The sequence below is a fragment of the Orbicella franksi genome, chromosome 1, assembly GCF_964199315.1.
Source record: "Orbicella franksi chromosome 1, jaOrbFran1.1, whole genome shotgun sequence".
Taxonomy (NCBI): domain Eukaryota; kingdom Metazoa; phylum Cnidaria; class Anthozoa; order Scleractinia; family Merulinidae; genus Orbicella; species Orbicella franksi.
Genome location: NC_138145.1, coordinates 32689292 through 32708304, shown reverse-complemented (window position 1 = coordinate 32708304; position 19013 = coordinate 32689292). Strand labels below are relative to the sequence as shown.

Here is a 19013-nt window from a genome sequence, read left to right as displayed (position 1 = left end):
GTCATTATCAACCAAGATGTAAGAAGTAAATTTGCATAGATATATATAGCTACAAAGAGGTAAGAATGTGTGAAAATTATTAATGAAGTAAAAATATGTAAAAGTATGTAAAAGAATTAACAAAGTAGTGCTTAAAACAATAAAAAACATGTAAGATTATTTAAAAACTTTCGCACGAATAGAGTCAGATTGTACATTGAGACTTGGTCTCAGTTTGTGAATAAAAAACATTTCAAAAATAAGACAGTCAAGCTTGGTTGTACATTTCTTTAAAATCGAAAAGTTATTAGAAAGATCATTAGGGGCCAAAGAATGTTCCTCGCGAAAATGTTTTCCAATTGATGACGATGGGTTTTTGTGCTCATCGATGCGTTGGTGCAAGTGCCGGCGCGTAAAACCAACATAACCTGCATCACACAGGTCACATTTAAAATGGTACACAAGGGACTGTTGGTTAACGACTGGTGGCTTGACTTCACGTGATTTCAGGTCTCGCTCAATCTTGTGGCTGATGAAAACAGGTTGGATGGTGGTGTTTGTTTTCATGCTAAGATCTTTCAGTTGCGTGCGAAGAAAATCAGCTGAAGCTTGGTCTTTGAATGGTAGGAGTGAGAAAAGCTATTGACAATGCTTGCATCATTTTGAATAAAATTCACTTATGTTTGTTTACGTCAAGTTTACGGCGTCTTTTGTTATTGTAAAAAACAAATTGACGTCAGTGTTTTATGTGTCTGTCCTCTTATTGATGATAAATTTCGTCATAACACTGTCAAAGTTTACTGTGGAACCACTTTGACAATGTTATGACGCAATTTATCATCAATAAGAGGACAGACGCATGAATAACTGACGCACAAACGTTGAGTGCTTTCCCTTGTGGTAGAACATAACATGTAAGATGCATGCATTCCAGCATCGCTAGTGTGATAAACTCCATTCTCAAGTTCAGATACACGCCTTTTTGTAATTTTTGTAATGAGTGATATCACACTCTCGTTTTGGCTGGTGATAGCCGTTATATTTCAGGTAACGTCAGTTCTCCTTTTTTAGTGCAAAGAACGCTACTGTGACTGCGTATCTTCTGGAATCTTCCCTAACTCGATTCAAGAAATGTCGTCTGCTGTTTTATAACTATTGCATGATTGCCAGGGTTGAAATAGAGAATGGAAACATATTGCTTCTCCTTAGCAGCTTGTTTGTTTCCTCTTCTACGAAAGAGAGCCAAAAGTTCATATTCAGCTGCAACTTTCCTGTGTTAGTTACATGTAAAGCTACCGTAATTTCCGGCTGTTTACCCGCTCGGTTGATTACCTGCATCGGTCATTTTTCACAATAACAAGAAAAAAATTTCAACAGATTACCCACACTGGCAGATAACCCATACCCAAAAACAAAAGAAATTCGTGAACTCACAAAGGCTGAGTTATGATAAGCCCTCATGACCGTGCATAGCCTGTACATCTGCACGAGCAATAACTTTGAGCTTATACTCAAAAGTGAAACTCTGACGTGCGCGTTTAACACCAAGCATTTTGACTCAAAATTACTTGTGGCTACACTTATCATAAATGATTGAAGCATGTATTTCTCATTCAGTCAATGACCTTTTCATAACGTTTTGAATCAAATAAAAACTTCATCCATTGTTTTTGTTAACAAAATATCCTTTAGCGTGCAATTAGCAAGTTTTCACGCCCATTGTTTTTGATCTTCCATTTAATAATACCACTTGTAAAAATCCGTTCTAAAGAAAATCAATATCTCAGGATCTACTGACTCTAAGACATCACTTGAAACGGGGAAAATACTCTCTACCTCAAGGCAGTGTTTGCTAGGAACATTTTACTGACGCACTAAATATTCTGGTGTTTTAAAATGTTGTCTGTGAATGTTTGTTTACACACGTGCCGACAATCACCTTTTATGTCGTGTCATATTAATTATGCGGCGGCAGCGGCACCATGAAATGAACATGTCGGCATCATTTTTTCTGTGTGAATTATTTTGAAGCCTGCTATTTCACATTTTTATTCTTTTATTTTCTGAGTTTATTATTCCAGTTAGTGAATGTTTTTATTTTCAACTAAACAAAGAAACAAGCTATGAAATTAGAAAGGTAAGAAAGTAATAGCAGATATGTGATAAAAGATTTTGTTTGCCAACGATGTTTGTTGATATGTTTTCAATTTGCATCGGTTTTCATCGAGAGCATTAAAGTCTATTGGCAATGAAAGCAGGATAAATGAGGCAATACAGAGTTTTTAGGAACAGTTCCTTTAATGACTTTTATATTTTTTCTCTGCTTACGGTTTTAACGCTATACCGGAGGATTTAAAAATTATCACAATACCTGCACCTTCCTATAACCCGCACCAACAAATGTTTGCGTTGAAATTAACAGATTACCCGCGGGTAATTGGCCAGAAATTACGGTAGTAAATTTCTGACAAAAGAAACTTCGTTATTATTGCTGCAGACTCCTTGGCACTTAAACTGAAAACCTCCAATTAATTTCATCAGTCAATGAGGTGTCAGTACCTTCAATACTCCTCATTGAAATGCTCCTCAGTTGTGCATCAGTTTGATGTGGTTTTATTGTTTACACCAACTCGCCTGGCAACAGAATTAGAACACACTATTCCGTGATAATTTCGATATCACTATTTGATAATCAGATTAGTTCTTGCTTATCGGTGAAATGAAAATTTTTGTTTTGAATAAAACAGAATCACTGTCCTGCGGCTCATGGCTCGACAACAACTTTGACAATGTTATGACGCAATTTATCATCAATAAGAGGACAGACGCATAAAAAACTGACGTCAATTTGTTAAACTAACAGAGGTAGAATTTTAATGTGTGTATACAAAATAAAACAATAAAAACAGTGAAACCAAAACTGAACATGAATTTAAGCTTATCTTGGACTCCACAAGGAGAGAAAGTGGTGGAAACCATCAAATTCTCTTGCCAAGAAAAAAAGCTACGAGCTTAAATTCCCCCATTGCTAATCACCATCACACTTTCTAGCTTTGTCTTCCCAGGTGTCTTGTATCAATTCTTTGACTGCACCAACCATGCTATTGTGACAGATACATTACCACAGTCATAAATACCTCTACCAGCTTTCAATTCTACGTGTGAGCAAAAGCCAATACGCAAAAAACAACATTTATGAAAGAAAAACACATGAAACCAAAATGGCCGACTAAAATCTTTGAGGTGTTCGACAAACTCGTACCCATGCTCTCGATTTATCGGGCAAAAATGTATGCCTTTCTAGTCCCCCTTCGTCAAAAGAGACGACTGAACACTCTTGGACAAAAACGATATTTAGCACGATTTAGCACAGGAGGTAGGAGAAAATTGTTTAATCCAGGTTTAACGAATAAATTAATCAGAATCGAGCGAGTGCCATTCGACTGCCTTTGAAGCTCATGGATGATGTCATCCATGAGCAAAAATGAATGTTTTACCGACCAAGCATGTTGGCCAAGATGGCTGGTACATTGCTAGGCGTGAGATCAAGACATTGGCCAAGTACTTGGCTAATACAATGTATCTAGCCATCTTGACCTCACGCTTGGTTAGTAACTCATAGTTATTTATTTGATGGGTAGCTCTTTTGAGCAGGTACGATGAACCAAATCCTGGGCTGTGAGTGGCTACTTGTGAGGGCAAGATCATTTGGAGCTATGGGGTAATCCTTGTTTACAATAATATTTGCCTCATTAGCATAAGCAATTCAGTTTCTGATCAAATTACAAATGAGCGGTTCCGAACGGAAAGTGCGAAGTCAGCAAACTTCACTTAATGGCAACAATAAGGCTAATATCTGTAATACGGCATAATAATGATGAGGTGAACAACATAAAGATCGTGTTCATGAAAAATAGTGACTTGGATAAAAGCGTTCTCAAAAAGATAATTGGACCTATTTGTGCTATCCAAATTAATTTAATGATTAAGTGTTTTTGGAGATACTAGCACAACAGTGCTTAATTTCAAAAAATCCAAATTGAAATAAAGTTTATGTATGTATGTACTGTATGTATGCGTGTATGTATGTGTGTATGTATGTATGTATCCGATGCGCCCTCGTGCGCCTGGAAACAAAACCCCTCTGAAATTCCAATGCACCCACTTGCTGTCGATCTGTTGAGAATGCAAAAGTCAGCCAAAACGTTTATTATATAAATAACACCAAAACAATTCCTCTAGAAAAGAATGCTAATTTTAATAAGCGATATGTTTGGTTGAACTAGCGATATTTCCATAGATTAGATTTTGGCCATAACCCTAAGTGAGTATAGGGCCAGGATATTTCCATACCGTAGAGGAGAAACTCCATTTTAAACTTATCTACAGTCTCTTGCAACCTGAAGGCCAATATCATTGCTTTTAAGTCATTATCACCCTTTTAACCATCTTCGAGACTTCTTGATGCTTATTCCTTACCACTTCAATCTCTTTAAATATGTGTTTTGGTTACTAAGTACAGAATTTTGCCGTCTATAAGAAAACCACGACACAGGACGCCATCTTTAGTTTCGATGTTGCAATCAAGAAACGAAACTTTCACCTACCCCCTAGAATATGCAAAGGACAAAAAAGTAATAGGTACCAAAGAAATCTATGGGGAGTGGGCATGAGGCAATTTCTTAGAATTTTCAAAGGGCGACTTGCCTCGCCTACCCTGCTAGGAAATTCATATACACCCCCAGCTACCCCTACACGAAGTTAAAGTGCACCTAACCCCCAAATTTTTTTTTCGCTAAAACGAATCTAGGCTTTATTTGAAGCATTTGGGCAAATAAATTTTTGAATTTGGTTGAATCCTCGATTTTCTACGCCCTTTCAAAGTCGCGCTTGAAGTGTTTCACGACCGTGTTTTAGGGAGTCTGGGGCGGCGGTTCCTGATGACGTCTACCCAGGAACCAAACACGATGGCGCCTCAGTCAGCTCTCTGTATTTGCTGGAGAAAATGGAAAACAAAACTAATCGTTCCGATGTATTTTGGGACTAAAACATCCAAGCTTTGTCTCAGAATCATTTTGTTTCGTCACTGGAGTCAGAGTTAAGTGTCAATTTGGAAGACACCAAAATAAACTTCGATCGAGCACGTTCGACAACTGTGAACTCACTGCTTAGAGCTTTGAGAGCAATTTACAATATTTCAAGCGACGAAGGGGAAGACTTCTTTGCCGACGAGCTGCTTGTATATTAGGAATGGAAAGCTAGATACGAAGTGGAGGAGCAGGCAAACGAAAAGCAGGAAAGAAAACTCAAGGACTGCTTTGGATGGTAATTTCGTCAAGTAAACATAAGATTCCCACTCGTGTTTATAGCCTGTTTACATTTGTCCTTAGCGAGAATGTATTTTGTCAAGGTATAATTGTTCTGTTAAATCCAGTTTGTGTTTTACTTTCTGTTGAATGCTTCATGTTTATAAGAGCGACGTACGTGTTGCAGTTTTCGAGACTTGATGACCTCCAAAACAATGGCTTCGATCGATTGAAAATCGTACTGTTTGGACCTGTATTTTTGAAGCTGCGAGAACAAGGTGGAAGGAAACATTTCATACAATTACCGATTTCACATTGTAACACGTTTTAAGTCGTAACTCCAAATAACCAATGTAAATTGTTCTCAAAGTTTGCAGTGAAATTCGTCGGATAAGCGAAAAGGATGTGTTCCCTAAGCGGTCCGCAGATAATGTTCCGCGGTCATATTTTCGACGCTATTGCACAGAATCTCTGTCGCACTGCTGATTTCCAAACCTTCGAAAAATTCTGTGAGTCTAACAATTTTGTTGTGATGTAATTCTAAAGGATTAATTTTCTACTTTTATCTAAATCAAAAGAGAAATAAGTGCTGGTTAGCGGCGTACAGTTGCGACCTATTTACATATCAGTTAATACGTTTCTTGATCATGATCGGATCACACAACTTTGCCGGTTATGTTATAAATACTGCGGGATTGTAAGATATAGGTTTTCGGTAGTATTTCTAAAAATCTCTGGTTAGCTTTAAGCAGAAAATTTATGAAAATAGTGTTCGAAAGTCTGCAGAACAAATTCCAATGAGAATTCTTTAATGGTTCTTACAGATTCAGTTCGCTTGTTTCGGTTCGACAAAATCAACCGTCGTTTACGTCTTTATTGTACCATTAGCCGATCATCGTCAGTAAATTGTACAGTATATCTTTCTTTAAATCTGGAATATTACTGCAACAGCCGATAGCACCTCTGGAAGGCGTTTCTGCAGACTTTTCGAATGTGTATTGCACAATCCTGAAGGAAATGAGAGGACGTGAGATATCCAACCTTCCTGGGTAGACGTCACAAGAGCCGCTGGACCCATTCTCCTCAAACTCGGTCGTGAAACAAAATGGCGGTGTTTTGGAGCTATTTTCAAGATTTCGTCGGGGCACAGAAAATCAAGGATTTCACGGAATCCAAAATTTTTTTCACAGAACTATTTCAAATAACAAGTAGATTCGTTTTAGCGAAAAAAAATTTGGGGGGTTGGGTGCACTTTAATGGAGTTATCAATGAAAAGTTTAACATATCCGGTTACGGTCTTTTAGTATGTCCTCATATTGTGTCCAGCTGACAAAAATATTGACATCTGAGGGCCACATTTTCGATCAGGAACTAGCATTTCACTTACTTGAAGTATCTTTCCCAATGTTCTATCCTCAATAGTACTTCGCACTAAAAAATCAGTTCTGAATATTAAAAGGGCAAAGCACAATACCTTTGAGCTTAATATATTTAATAGTTGTTGTGCAACCCAAGGTTTAAAAACTGAACATTGTGGAAGGAATCTATGACTTAATTAGCGGTTTGCCACCAAGAAATTTTGCAGTTTCTGAAAGACCATTTCTCCTTGAATATTACACCCAAAGAGCTAAAAATTTCAGGATGTACTAAGTTTGACTGTTTTGAGTCAATTCATATTTAACATGTTGCCTTCTTTAGGAAAGCTGTATGCTAATGACCCAAAATGTAAATAATGATGTCAGCAAGAATCCCCTCTATACTACCGACTTGCTGTTTCCTCCAAGAAAATAGTGTTCTTTATGCCAAATAAGAAATCCTTTCTGGACCAAGCTTTGTCTGGTCAAAATAGCTGGATAGCGTCATGTTCATGGAACCCGACTGCGTCTGGGTCCATTGAAGTTTAATATATACAGTATAAGCTTACATGTAGTGTTTAAATAGAAGTTTACATGTTCTGGGGTCCCCTGATTTATGAGTCACAAGTCCATGAGTCATGAATAATGATTCACTGAGCAATGAGCTGGTCAGTAGTTAAACTGCACAGAAATCCTTCTGATTTGCATCACATTTTTTGTCACGTTTCTGTCACATCATTGAGGGGAGAAGAGCATGGCTGACGGCAGAGAAGAAACTATAAATAATTATGTATTAAGTAAAATCCTCTTCTATCCATTTGAATTGGTGGACATTGCATTACAAAAAGTAACTGTAACACAATCCTTTAAGTCCAGCTTTTATCCCCAAGATGTTGTAAGTTTTCAAAATGCCATTTCAAAATGTCAGAACAAAATACAGACTGAAGACTGGGTACAAAATGCAGACTAGGTACAAATGCAGACTGCAAAACTACGTACAAAAGGTAGACTGAGAATAAAGATTGCTTATATAATAGATAAAGGACACCTCTATAATAAGGATAACTCTATATATTTATGGACACTTATAACTTGGTCCCAGCGAAAGCAGAATTCATATTTTATCTCTTCCTTTATACTACGGCCACCTCCATAATAAGGAGACTCGGATCTGCCCCTTTGTCCCTAAATTTGTTTGACTGTAGAACTTTTATTGATCAACTCAGTAAAAACCTTAGAAGCTTGTGCATGTTTAAGCCTCCCATACATTTTTTGTTTCTCACTGATTCTTGCACTGTTATTGCAGTCTTCCGAAAAGCTATGTCACCAGTTGGTCATCATTACCATTTACTGATTTGGAACTAGTTTTCTGAATCACTAAAGGTACAGGACTATCTCAACTATCATATGAGAGACATTCTCTAGTACCAATGGATTGCTCCTTCGAAAAGGAGGGAAATAGCAATTGGCCATGTGTACGATGTTGGTGTACAGTCGCTAATCATTGACAAGTGTCCGACTTTTCCTCAAATATTTTGTTATGGACTGAATGTGGATGAAAATAATCGTAGTCATAGATTCTCTGTTACATCAACTTGTGGTGTTGTTGTTTGAATCACCTCTCTTTTGCCAGGTTAGCGAGTAACAAGCAGAAAACTTTACACGACTCACTGAAATTCTCGTAGGCGGCGTTACATTTTCAATCCCAAACGGTGCAGAGTTTGCAACGTTTACAACGTTTGCAGCATTTACAACGTGTCTAACGTTTGTTTGGTTTCCACCGTTAAATCGTGTCAAACATTTCGTTTCTATCGTTTCTATCATTCGTTTTCCTTCTATCATTCATTTCATTTCGAAAGTTTAATTGTGTACCTCAAGTTTACTTATTCAAAGACCTACGTGATCGGTTGACATCACGAGGGATTTCCAGGGACCCTTCATGTGAAAAACTGGCTTGGTAAACAAAACGATCATCTGTTTGTTGCAACCAATTTTGTAGTGTTTTGAAACATTGAAAAACCTTCTAACAGGTTGTTTCATGCAGACAAGAAAAATGCACGTCAAAATTGAAAGATCTTATCTTCCGCTGAAGTTAAGATCAATTGTTAGTAATAATGTCACAAAAATTAAGAAATATCAACTGATGAAGCTGTTAAAAAAAAATGGATAAATCAGTGGTAAACCTTTCTGCTTCATTCAACCTGGAATTTTACTAGCCGTGGGAACCAACGATTCTGATTGGCCAGCCTGTAATAATTGTATTTTATCAAAAGTCAACAAAAAGAGTCAACACAATCATTTCGTCTGCGATCGATCCGTCTAGGTTTTTTACGAAGGCACAGGAGGTTTCATTTGTAGTTTAAAACAAGTTGTCATGTTAAACATGCCTTAATGTAATAGAAATTGACATGACATAAGTAATTTAATGCCGCCACTAAAAGTCACGAAACTTTCAGCTGATCCCAAGTTCACTGAGTTCAAACCTCTCATAGCACTGGCTCGTCATGCAATAAATCTAGGAAGAGCAGCGTGGTTCTGGTCAGTTTAGGAGCAAAAATGATACTCCAAAAGTCTTCCAGGTACCGTTTACAAGCAATTTACTTCAAACATTTTGCATGTTTTTTCGATGCATTGGGAAAGCAGGCTTGCTAATGCTTTCAGTGAAATAACTCTAAACCCATCCTTGAACAATGTCGATGAACATTTTAAATGATCTGTGCATTGGAAGATTTATAAACTATGTAAAATTTGCATTCGTTGTGCCTTAACTGTGCCTGCCTGTGCCAATTAACAGACGCAAGAACAATGACGTCAAAGATAGTTCAAAACCTGGGTTCTAAACGATACTCAAAATAGAATTCAAACAAATGATAGAAACGATACGAACGTATGATAAAGACGAAACGAACCAAACGAACGATGCAAACGTTTTCACAAGCTGGACAAATTGCTTATGTTTAACGTTGAAATTCAAACTAAAACTTTGGTTCAAAAATATGAATGTAACACTAGAAAATCACTTTTATCTTTGATTGTGTTGACTTTCTGTGAAAAATACCTATTTGACTTGAATCTGCAACTCATGTGCACCTCGATTTTCAAGACTTTTGTCTCAAAATTTTAACGACAACGGAAAGGATGTCAAAAATTTCAAACTCGTTCACTCCTGTTTTTAGCGTCAATTTCCTGTATGGTGTTTTCATTTTGTTTTCAAGTGAAAGTAAGTAGATATTCTGGGATTTTCTCATTAGGAGATAAATGCACATATAATTTACTTTCATTTGATGTCATCAGATTGTTATTAAGCTGTCCTTAAATTTTATACTCCACTGTGTTTTTTAGCGTTACATATTTTGTAACGGCTCTGTACACCAACACCATGCGCATGACCAATTCTGAACCCCTAAAAATAAAAATTTCCAGAGAGCTTCCTGGAGGCGGGGGGAGGGGGGAAGTGCCCTCAAACCCCCCAAGTTGCTCGTGCCTTTGGTGCTTGGTTAACTTTCTGTTTCCTGTGTACTCAATGAAAAATGCACACTTAAATGCCCCTGTTAGGTCAGCAAAACGTTATTATGTGGCAGATAATTATTTGCTTATAAGTGAATGTTTTGGAAATTTTAGATATTGTAAGAAACTTAATGCCCTGTATTCTGGTTGCCAAATTTCAGAATTGAGATTAGTGTTTAGTATTTAGTGTTGAGAGCGACTTTGAAAGAAATACACTCTTCATCAGTTGAATGTGAAGGCCATGTTATTTTGTACATTGTATCACATTTAAATATATTGAGAATAGTGGCTTCTGTCTCCTGACATGCAAACAATGTAATTATGGAGTGTTCAGGTCATGTTTTTGATAGATCCCATTTGACGTTGCAATCAAAATTCATGAGTACATTAAAGGTGAAAACTGATTAAACCGACTTAAGCAAATCTTGAGGTGTTTTTTGGTCTCACTTTGTAAGATTGCTCTGAAAGCTTCTGAAAAGTTAGACTATCATACTTAAACACCTGATGACATGGTGGTGACCAGCTTAAGCCAGTAACCACAAAAAGGTATCAAATGGTGTATGTTTGTATGTGCATTGAATTTGCTATGTACACTGTCTGAAAGTTGTGTTTCATCCAAGAACTTTCTTTGACTTTGACTAATACTATTACAAAATCCAGTTTGAATAAATAAGTAAGCTTAATAGTTTGTTTTCAACTTGATTAAATGTGTCTTATTCCCACAACCCTAAACTAACTCCTAAAGTAACTTTTTCGGTAATTGAAATTTTAAAACAAGTCAAAAATTTATTTGCCCCATTGATGACTCAATTGACTCATCTGAATCCAATTTATACTTAACTCTCTATAATACCTATAACTGTCAAATCACATAACTCAGTAAGTTTCCTCCACTCCCTAGACCAGGGTGCAAAAAAAGGCTGTCAGATAGCCCGAGACTAGTGAAACGATTGGTCTGGCTAGCGCCTTCTTATCACAGGTCGCCTGACGGGCAAGCATGAAGTAGACATGACTGAAGCAATGTTGGTTGTTTTTTCTTTTTTTTTCTAATGGCAAACTTCAGACATTGCGTTTAGCAGACAGTTCATGAGAGAAAGTGAAACAAAACAAATCTTTTTTAAAATGTAACATTTACATGACCAAAATCAATGAAAATGGTAATTTTTTCCCAACCACATGCCCAGACAGTGCCAAGGCAGTGCGAGACAACAACTTGCCATAACAAGGTTATCACATATTTTCATTGTTATCTGTGTAGTTACAGTCTGTAATAGTTTGCTTATGTTAGCACAGTCGATTCAATGCCATTTGTCTAATTGTCTTTGAAGCATATGTAACCATGGATAGAAAGGAGCACTGGAGCAGTAGCCAAGATTTCATTTGGTTATTTATAATACAACTCAACAATGTGTTTCACGTACACCAGGAGTAGTCAATCGATATCGGAAATCAATCGATTCAATCAATATCAATCAATATCAATCGCTGATTCCTATCGATTGATATCAGCAATTGATAACAATCAATGACTCACAGAAAAATTTCTTTAATGATTGCTATCGATTGGCAAAAATAGATAACAATCGATAGTTCCTGTCTTCAAGAGCTTCGATTGTTATTGATTTTAAAAAAATCGACAATAACCTCCCGGACTATTCAAAGATGGCTTTGTTATTGTGTAAAATAATACCTGGAACAACATGAGACATTCATCTTCAGCATGCTACTAGATTACATTTTCCTTTTGGTCTACTCCGAGATCTATTCATATGTTTGTTTCCTAATGCAAATAATTAGAAGACTGACTCTGTTGCTTATTTTGCTTCATCTTAATGCCGGCGCTACAATGAGACGGGGGTTTTTTCGCTACTACTCTGGGCTGAGCTTCTTCCGGTGTTGTTAACTAGCAAAGAAAGATGTAAAGACCAAAATGTTTCTGCCTGTTGTTTCCATTCTTGTTATTTGTCAGTGATTGTAAAAGATACCCAGGCTATGATAAATTGACTCAATAAAACCATTATAGACAAATTTTGTGAAGCATTTTATCAGTGTAACTTGTAAAAGGACAAAAATAATTTCCGATACCAATCAATGAGTCAATAGCCATCAATTACTATCAGCAATCAATAACAATCGATAACTCACAACTTTTTTTCTTTATTGATTTTTATTGATTGCTATATCAGTTTATTGATTGACTACGCCTGGTGTACATGAAACGTGTGACAAATTAAAAACATTAAGGTATAAAATGAATTACTATCATTTACAAACTACAGAGACAAAGCATATGACTTTATCGATGTACTCCCTTTCCTGAAAGAAAAATTTCAACGATATTTGGCAAACAGGTGTTTTGAAAAACATGTTGCATGATGGCTTTACTTTCCTGCTATAACTGCATGTGTAAAGTAATTTGATATGTTGTTTTGACTATGCATAAATTAAAACTTCAACTGGGTTATTTAAAAGAGCTTATATTTACAGTACTTTCTTAGACTCTCGTATGAAAACTTCAATCTTTGAATGAAGAAAATGTCAGCTGCTATGCCATTTGGGAGTGAAGCTCTTCTAAATCTGTAGTTAGTTCATTTTACTCATTTTTAACATGACATGAGTTTACGTCTAGAATTTTCCACAGTCATTTTTTAGAAAATTAAATCTCAGAGCCTTACCCCTGCGAAATAAATTCCCAGTAGTCTGGGAATTCCTAGGAATTCCTAGGAATTCTTAGGAATTCCAAGTTATTCCAAGACATGCAAATTATGCTTTATCCAAGACCTTGGAATTTCTGGGAATATTTGGGAATAGTGGAAGTATGACTGGGAATTATTGGGAATTCCTAGGAATTCCAAGTTATTCCAAGCCATGCAAATTATGCTTAATCCAAGACCTTGGAATTTCTGGGAATATTTGGGAATAGTGAAAAGTATGACTGGGAATTTTTGGGAACAGCTAAAACACATGAAATATTGTGTTTGAAATTTCTATAAATTTCCCAAAATGTCAAAATTAAAGATGAACTCAGTGCATGAATCAGTTTCTGTGAATTAGTAAAAATCAACAGGATCGTTTCCCTGGAGTTCCATACCTTTTTATTGTTGTCAAGCTCCAAGGTAATTATTTCCAAACAAATGTTACTATATTAATTCCAGTTTAAGTCTGACAACTCAACATAAAACTATAGCACTCATAACATTGCTTTTTAGATCCAACCTGATTTGTTAGTGTATATGTGCCCGTATGGACCCTTAAATCAAACACCCAGAGTTTAACTGATAGAAAAATGGATGCTCTCAGATCTGATAAATAGATTAGGCAAAAAATTCCTGTCAGCATAAATGTATATATATTATTTACAATTTCAATAAAACCAAAAGTAGATATATGCATGTATATATTTAATATAATTGTAGATTCACACACATACCCATCACAGCCCACTGTTGAACAATTTTTGACTTGATCCGTTATGACTTTAGGAAAAAGAGGAAGACATCTCTCACAGATGTCAGAAATGAAAAGGTCAGTTTCCACACACTTGCTGTAAATTTGCAAAACTGTACTGTGACATTCTCTGGACAAATTACCCGTAGTTTCATTAAAACAAGGATATCTTTAGCAGCCTCTCATTGTCATACAATGTCTTGAAATTAAGGCCAGAATAGCCATACAGGCATATTCTTTGGCAGAAAATGTTCTTTTCTTGTGAACAATTAGTTTCACTTTCATCAGGGGAGTCCAGTGAATGGCCATCAGTGTCAGAGTTCTCAATTTCTTCAGAGGAGTCAGAACTAGAAACTTCAACATCATTATCTGAATCACTGTCTGTGGACAAATCTGAGTTGTTGTGTGTATTACATCAATTGGTATTTCTGTGGTCTTTTCAGGTACAGTGTATAGGCAACTCAATTTCATCAAATGCTTCTGTGAAGCTTCAATTCTTGCATAAAGGTTGACTCCATAGTCCATCAAAGCCATCCACAACATTTCTGTCAACAGCCATCTCACTCAGGCGAGCCGAAAACTCTGAGGTGTTCTGTTCATGGTGCTGGAAATGATCTCCAGGAAAAAGTGATGCAAGAGAGGGAGATGACATCAACTGGCCTGGGAGCTAGACTGCTTTAAGCAATTTATGTGGTCAAATCTTGTAGATTTTGGTATGGGTATAGTGGGATCATCAATATGTTTCTTGTATTTCCTTGTCCTCGCGGTCACTTTAATTCATGACACAACAAAATCAAAAGAATAAAAAAGATTATGAGTCAGTGGGAAACAAATAAATAACTGACATAAATAAATGACAAATAAAAAAAACCTACATCTTGATGTATTGAAAAGACTATAGATCTCATATAATGTTAATCCTTATAAATAATTCAAAGGAAAAAATGATAAGCATTGCAAATTTCTACTTGCTGCATCATGCTGACTGGGTGTTGAAACACGTGGGCTCTCAAAATAGATTTGGTGGACTTACAACAAGCTTAAGCTTATTTTGCAGAATTTATCTCGTTTTCTCAGGTCGATCTGAAACCTTTTAGGTGAATTTCGGCTTTTGGGGTTTTTAAAGAGCACACAATGCATTGCTTAGTTTGATTTATTTAGAATTATAGCTTATCATAACAGAAAATCCCTATAAAATTGGATTCCTTACCTTTGCAGTGAACTTGATTTAAGTGCCTCACGATCCTTTGTTATCTTGACAACCGTCGGGAACAGATCAACTAGTTAAAGTACGTTCCAGTTTCCTCGATTTCTTCGTAAAAAGTTTGTGTAGTTTTTTCCTTTTGAAGCAAGACCCATCTTTCAAAAGACCACCAACACAGCGTGGAAAGGGAAGCAGAGTTACTATGGAAAGCGACTGGTCTGGCAACCTTGTTGCCAGTCTCTCTCTCCTTCTTCTCCAGTTTCCATTCTCTCCTCAACTGATCAACTGAACCAATCACAGCACGCGAATTTTCACGTGACTATCCTCGTGACTGAGCGTGACAAAGATCGCATTAGTCATTCTCTTTTGGCGCCCATCTTTGAATTTAGCATTAACGGTTGATCGCTCGTGCGTATTAGTAGATTTCACTTCCAAAATTATATCAAAATGGTTTTTTCTGCGGTCCTGTGACTAGAAGAAAACAGCGTGAGTGTCATTAATGAGAAACATGTTATTCTTGGCGAAGATTTGGAGCTAAAAGAAAGTCTTACTGTGGATGTTTCAACAGGGAAAAATTCAAAGGGCAGATTAGCTGTATACAAAATTATTTGGTGAGTAATCAAATTCAAGTGACCCTATATTATACAAAGTAACTTCTTTTATTTAGACAAAAGCTTTTGAATGAACTTTGTCATCACGAATCATACACGAGTGGGTCACTCAGTCATGGCATGAAATGAATTCTGGCTAAAGCAAGGTTGAAACAATTTAGGTTGCCCAGAGGGCATGCCTAAACAATTTGATTTGCGAATAACAAGTCGTTTCTCTCGCCACACTTGTTCAAACGAAACAAATATAGCAGTTCTCGCTGATCCCAGTCAAAGTTCTTGACAAAAACTCCAACGAGGCAGCCACAGTCTGCATGAGTTTGATATGTCTCCTGTGTGTTTCAGCCTGACTGTATGGCAATCCATGTTGATCTTCAATTTTGTCCATCCGTATATTCTTTTGCGTTTACTCTATTATTTCAATGTTCCTTTAATGTTTTAAGTGTCTTTTTTAATATTTCTAATGTCTAAATTTGGCTAAAAACCGTGATATATATCCTCCAATTCGAGAGTTGTTGATACACTTATAGAAGAAGGAAAACCTTGATTTAGTCTACTGTAAGCTCAAGATTTATGTAACATATTTATCAATAGTATACAAGCACCTTCACAATTATCAAGTCTTCTCTTTTAACATTTCCACCAGCTTACAGTCAGGCCTTAATTAGCTGCATGTATTAAACTGTGAGCACATAAATATTTGGATCTTAGTCTTACAGTACCTCATACATCTATCGCAGTGTAATGTATTTTTTTAAATTTTGTTTTAGGTGTCATACAACAAAGATGAAGATGAAGAGGCTAGCTGCAGAATCAACAGAAATAACTGAACAGCAGCTAAGTTTGCCTAAACTCAGCCTTTTTTTAATTTTAAGGAATGTCTCAGTTTTGTTCTTGTCATTGATTCCTTACAATCATGAAAATCCAGATATGTTCCACACAATAACAATAATTTAAGGTAAAATCTTGCGTATGGAAAATTGTTGGATTTGTAAACTAAAAAAGTAAATTATCTGAAAAAGTTCTCTTTTTATCAAACATGTAAAAGTTTGACCTTCATATCTGTTTTCAGTTTTACTTTTGATTCTTGATGTAATGAAAAAGAAACAGGATGATTATTCTTATGTTTAAATTCATGAGAGCCAATGTAATAAACCATTCATTTAAAACCTGTTTGATGTGATATCAGTGACTTTATTTGTTATTTTAATGCTAGGCATTTATCATCAAAATTTTGTCTGGCCTACAAATGATACAAAATTCCCAGTTTTTCTCAGATTTTCCCAAAAATTCCAACCTATTCTCAAAAAATCCTACAAATTCCAAGTTATTCTCAGAAATTCCTAGGAATTTTTGGGAATTTTAAGGAATTTTCAGGGTGAGTATATTTCAGTTGGAATTCCTAGGAATTCCTAGGAATTCCAAGTCAGCTCTATGTAAACTTGGAATTCCTTGGAATTCCTAGGAATTCCGAGTCCGAATTACCGTGAAAATTCACACCTTAGATTCCTAGGAATTCCTAGGAATTCTTAGGAATTCCTAGGAATTTTTTCCTAGGAATTCTTAGGAAATTCCTAGGAATTCCTAGGAATTCTTAAAGTCATCTCACAAGGGTAATCTTTCATTACCCAGTAGCTTTGATCCCAACCTAGTAAATATCCCCATAAATAATGTACAATAAAATAGCGTACATTGTGTGACCAAATAAAAGTTCACAATTGTTTGCGAAAAAATGTGCCGCCTTGCATCGTCTACAATATAAGCATGAATAGCTGAGGCTAAATTTTATTGCAGTACCTAGGAAATTAAAATAAATGACCTAAGTCTAGTTATTTATGGATATGGAATTTCCAAGGGGTAGGGGACCCAAGTAGAAAAGTCATGGAAATTCCAGGGAATGCGGGGAGTATTGTGAAGCCCCCTGGAACAGAAAATCCTGTGGGGTGGGGGTGCTTCTAGATGTTTTATTGTCTAAGGTTTAATTCAAACGGGAAATCAAAGAGAATTAATTAGTTCATATAAGCTCCATATTACTGATTAACATTATTTTTGCATACTAAATTGATTTAATTATCCTTAGCAAATAAAATAATTTCGCTAGCTCCACAGAGATTTGAGCTACTAAGATGAAATTACAGCTTGCTCGAAGGGTAAGCAGAGTTTTTGAGTTTCATCTCACCCTGTAGACATATTGACTTTATAACGTTATAAAAAAAAATTGTGGGTTGGTTTGAAATTGAGAAATACTTAGCTAACTTACAACTTATCATCATCCTAAGTTTACCTACTGATCATACATGATGATTCAAATAAAAGAAACTCAACCTGTTTGCCAAGTAAATCTCTGAAACATCTTTGTCCTTAGTTGTTCCTCGTCTCTTTAACTGCTCCTCAATTTCCTTTCAAAAATGAAACAAAATATCAGATGAGGAGATAATTATTTTTAGAAAAAACACACATTATCTTAGGGGTGATAGCCTGCGAATGCAGACATATTTCCGGCTGTCACTTGGTTACACCAAAACATAACGTCTGCAAACCAGAGCCAGAAAACGATTTATGTGACGTAGGAATTCTAAGTCAATCATAGTTTAGCTCAAATAACCCCAGAACTACTGCGCGACTCTGCGTGAGGTATTCGCTGCGAGGGGCACTCGAGTTTCATTCTATCACGGAATCTGATCGGCCAAGGAGAAACAAAAGTCATTACATCACAGAAATCGTTTCCTGGCTCGGGTTCACAGAGGTTATTTTTCAGCAGAACCAAGTGACAGCCGAAAATATGTCTGCGTTCCCAGGCTATAGGTGTGATTACATGGTGAATTTCAGCCCAGGCTGAAATTTTAGTGTTGTTAGAGGGGCTGAGATTTCAGTCCAGTTTCTGAAACAAATCCTTGTGAAATGAAATGGTCAATTCCCTCTATAAGATGCACCTTCAGGGAATCATGGTAGTTGTATTCAACATCTTGGGCTGGATATCTGGTTTGATGAATACAACTCCCTAAACAACTCACTAAACTAACATGTTTTACTTGTAATTATATTGGCAATTTAGCCCATGCTGAGATTCAGCTTGAGTTTCAGCCCTCTCTGAGATACCAGGCTAGAATTTTCAGCCCAGGTAAACAGTCTAAAAATTGAAAAGCTCCAAAAAAGCCCATGTAATCGGAATGAAATTTTGCCCCGGGTTGAAAATTAACTTGGGCATGCACAGTTTTTAAGTGGAATAAAGGTGATAACATTGAGATTGTTATGCAATGTCTAACTAATTTCAAAGATAAAACGGAATACAGCAACCATTACTTAAACTTAAATGCAGACAAGGTAAAGCAGTATGAAGCTGTTGGGAAGCCATGGCTCAGATACACGAAGACGAACCGACTCTTCAGATTCTATGCAAGTAACTCTCTCTGGCTGACGTGTATGTTACCAAAGACAGGTTTCATTTACGTTGCATCATCTTGTAAGCTACCACCATCCCAAAAAGTTGAAAATTGAGCGCTAAAAACAAAAGGCTAAACAAAACAAAAGACCTATCACGTTCAACAGACCAGACTTATAACATCATTGACTGACAAACATTATTCACTTGACTCTGAAGATGACT

At 36.4% G+C, this 19013-nt stretch overlaps 1 protein-coding gene and 1 long non-coding RNA gene across 3 annotated transcripts in view; one reads left to right on the top strand and one right to left on the bottom strand.

Moving 5' to 3' along the window:
• LOC145479557 (leucine-rich repeat-containing protein 72-like) overlaps positions 1–19013 on the bottom strand; it is a 59223-nt gene that overhangs the window by 29346 nt on the left and 10864 nt on the right. For both annotated transcript variants that reach the window (XM_081457957.1, XM_081457965.1), the window contains exon 2: positions 17732–17805. In XM_081457957.1, coding sequence (XP_081314083.1) covers positions 17732–17805 — 74 coding nt within the window. The remainder of the gene's footprint in view (positions 1–17731; positions 17806–19013) is intronic.
• LOC145479891 (uncharacterized) overlaps positions 15323–19013 on the top strand; it is a 296755-nt gene continuing 293064 nt past the window's right edge. The window contains exons 1-2 of the long non-coding RNA XR_014048474.1: positions 15323–15409; positions 16177–16410. This is a non-coding gene — a long non-coding RNA (uncharacterized LOC145479891). The remainder of the gene's footprint in view (positions 15410–16176; positions 16411–19013) is intronic.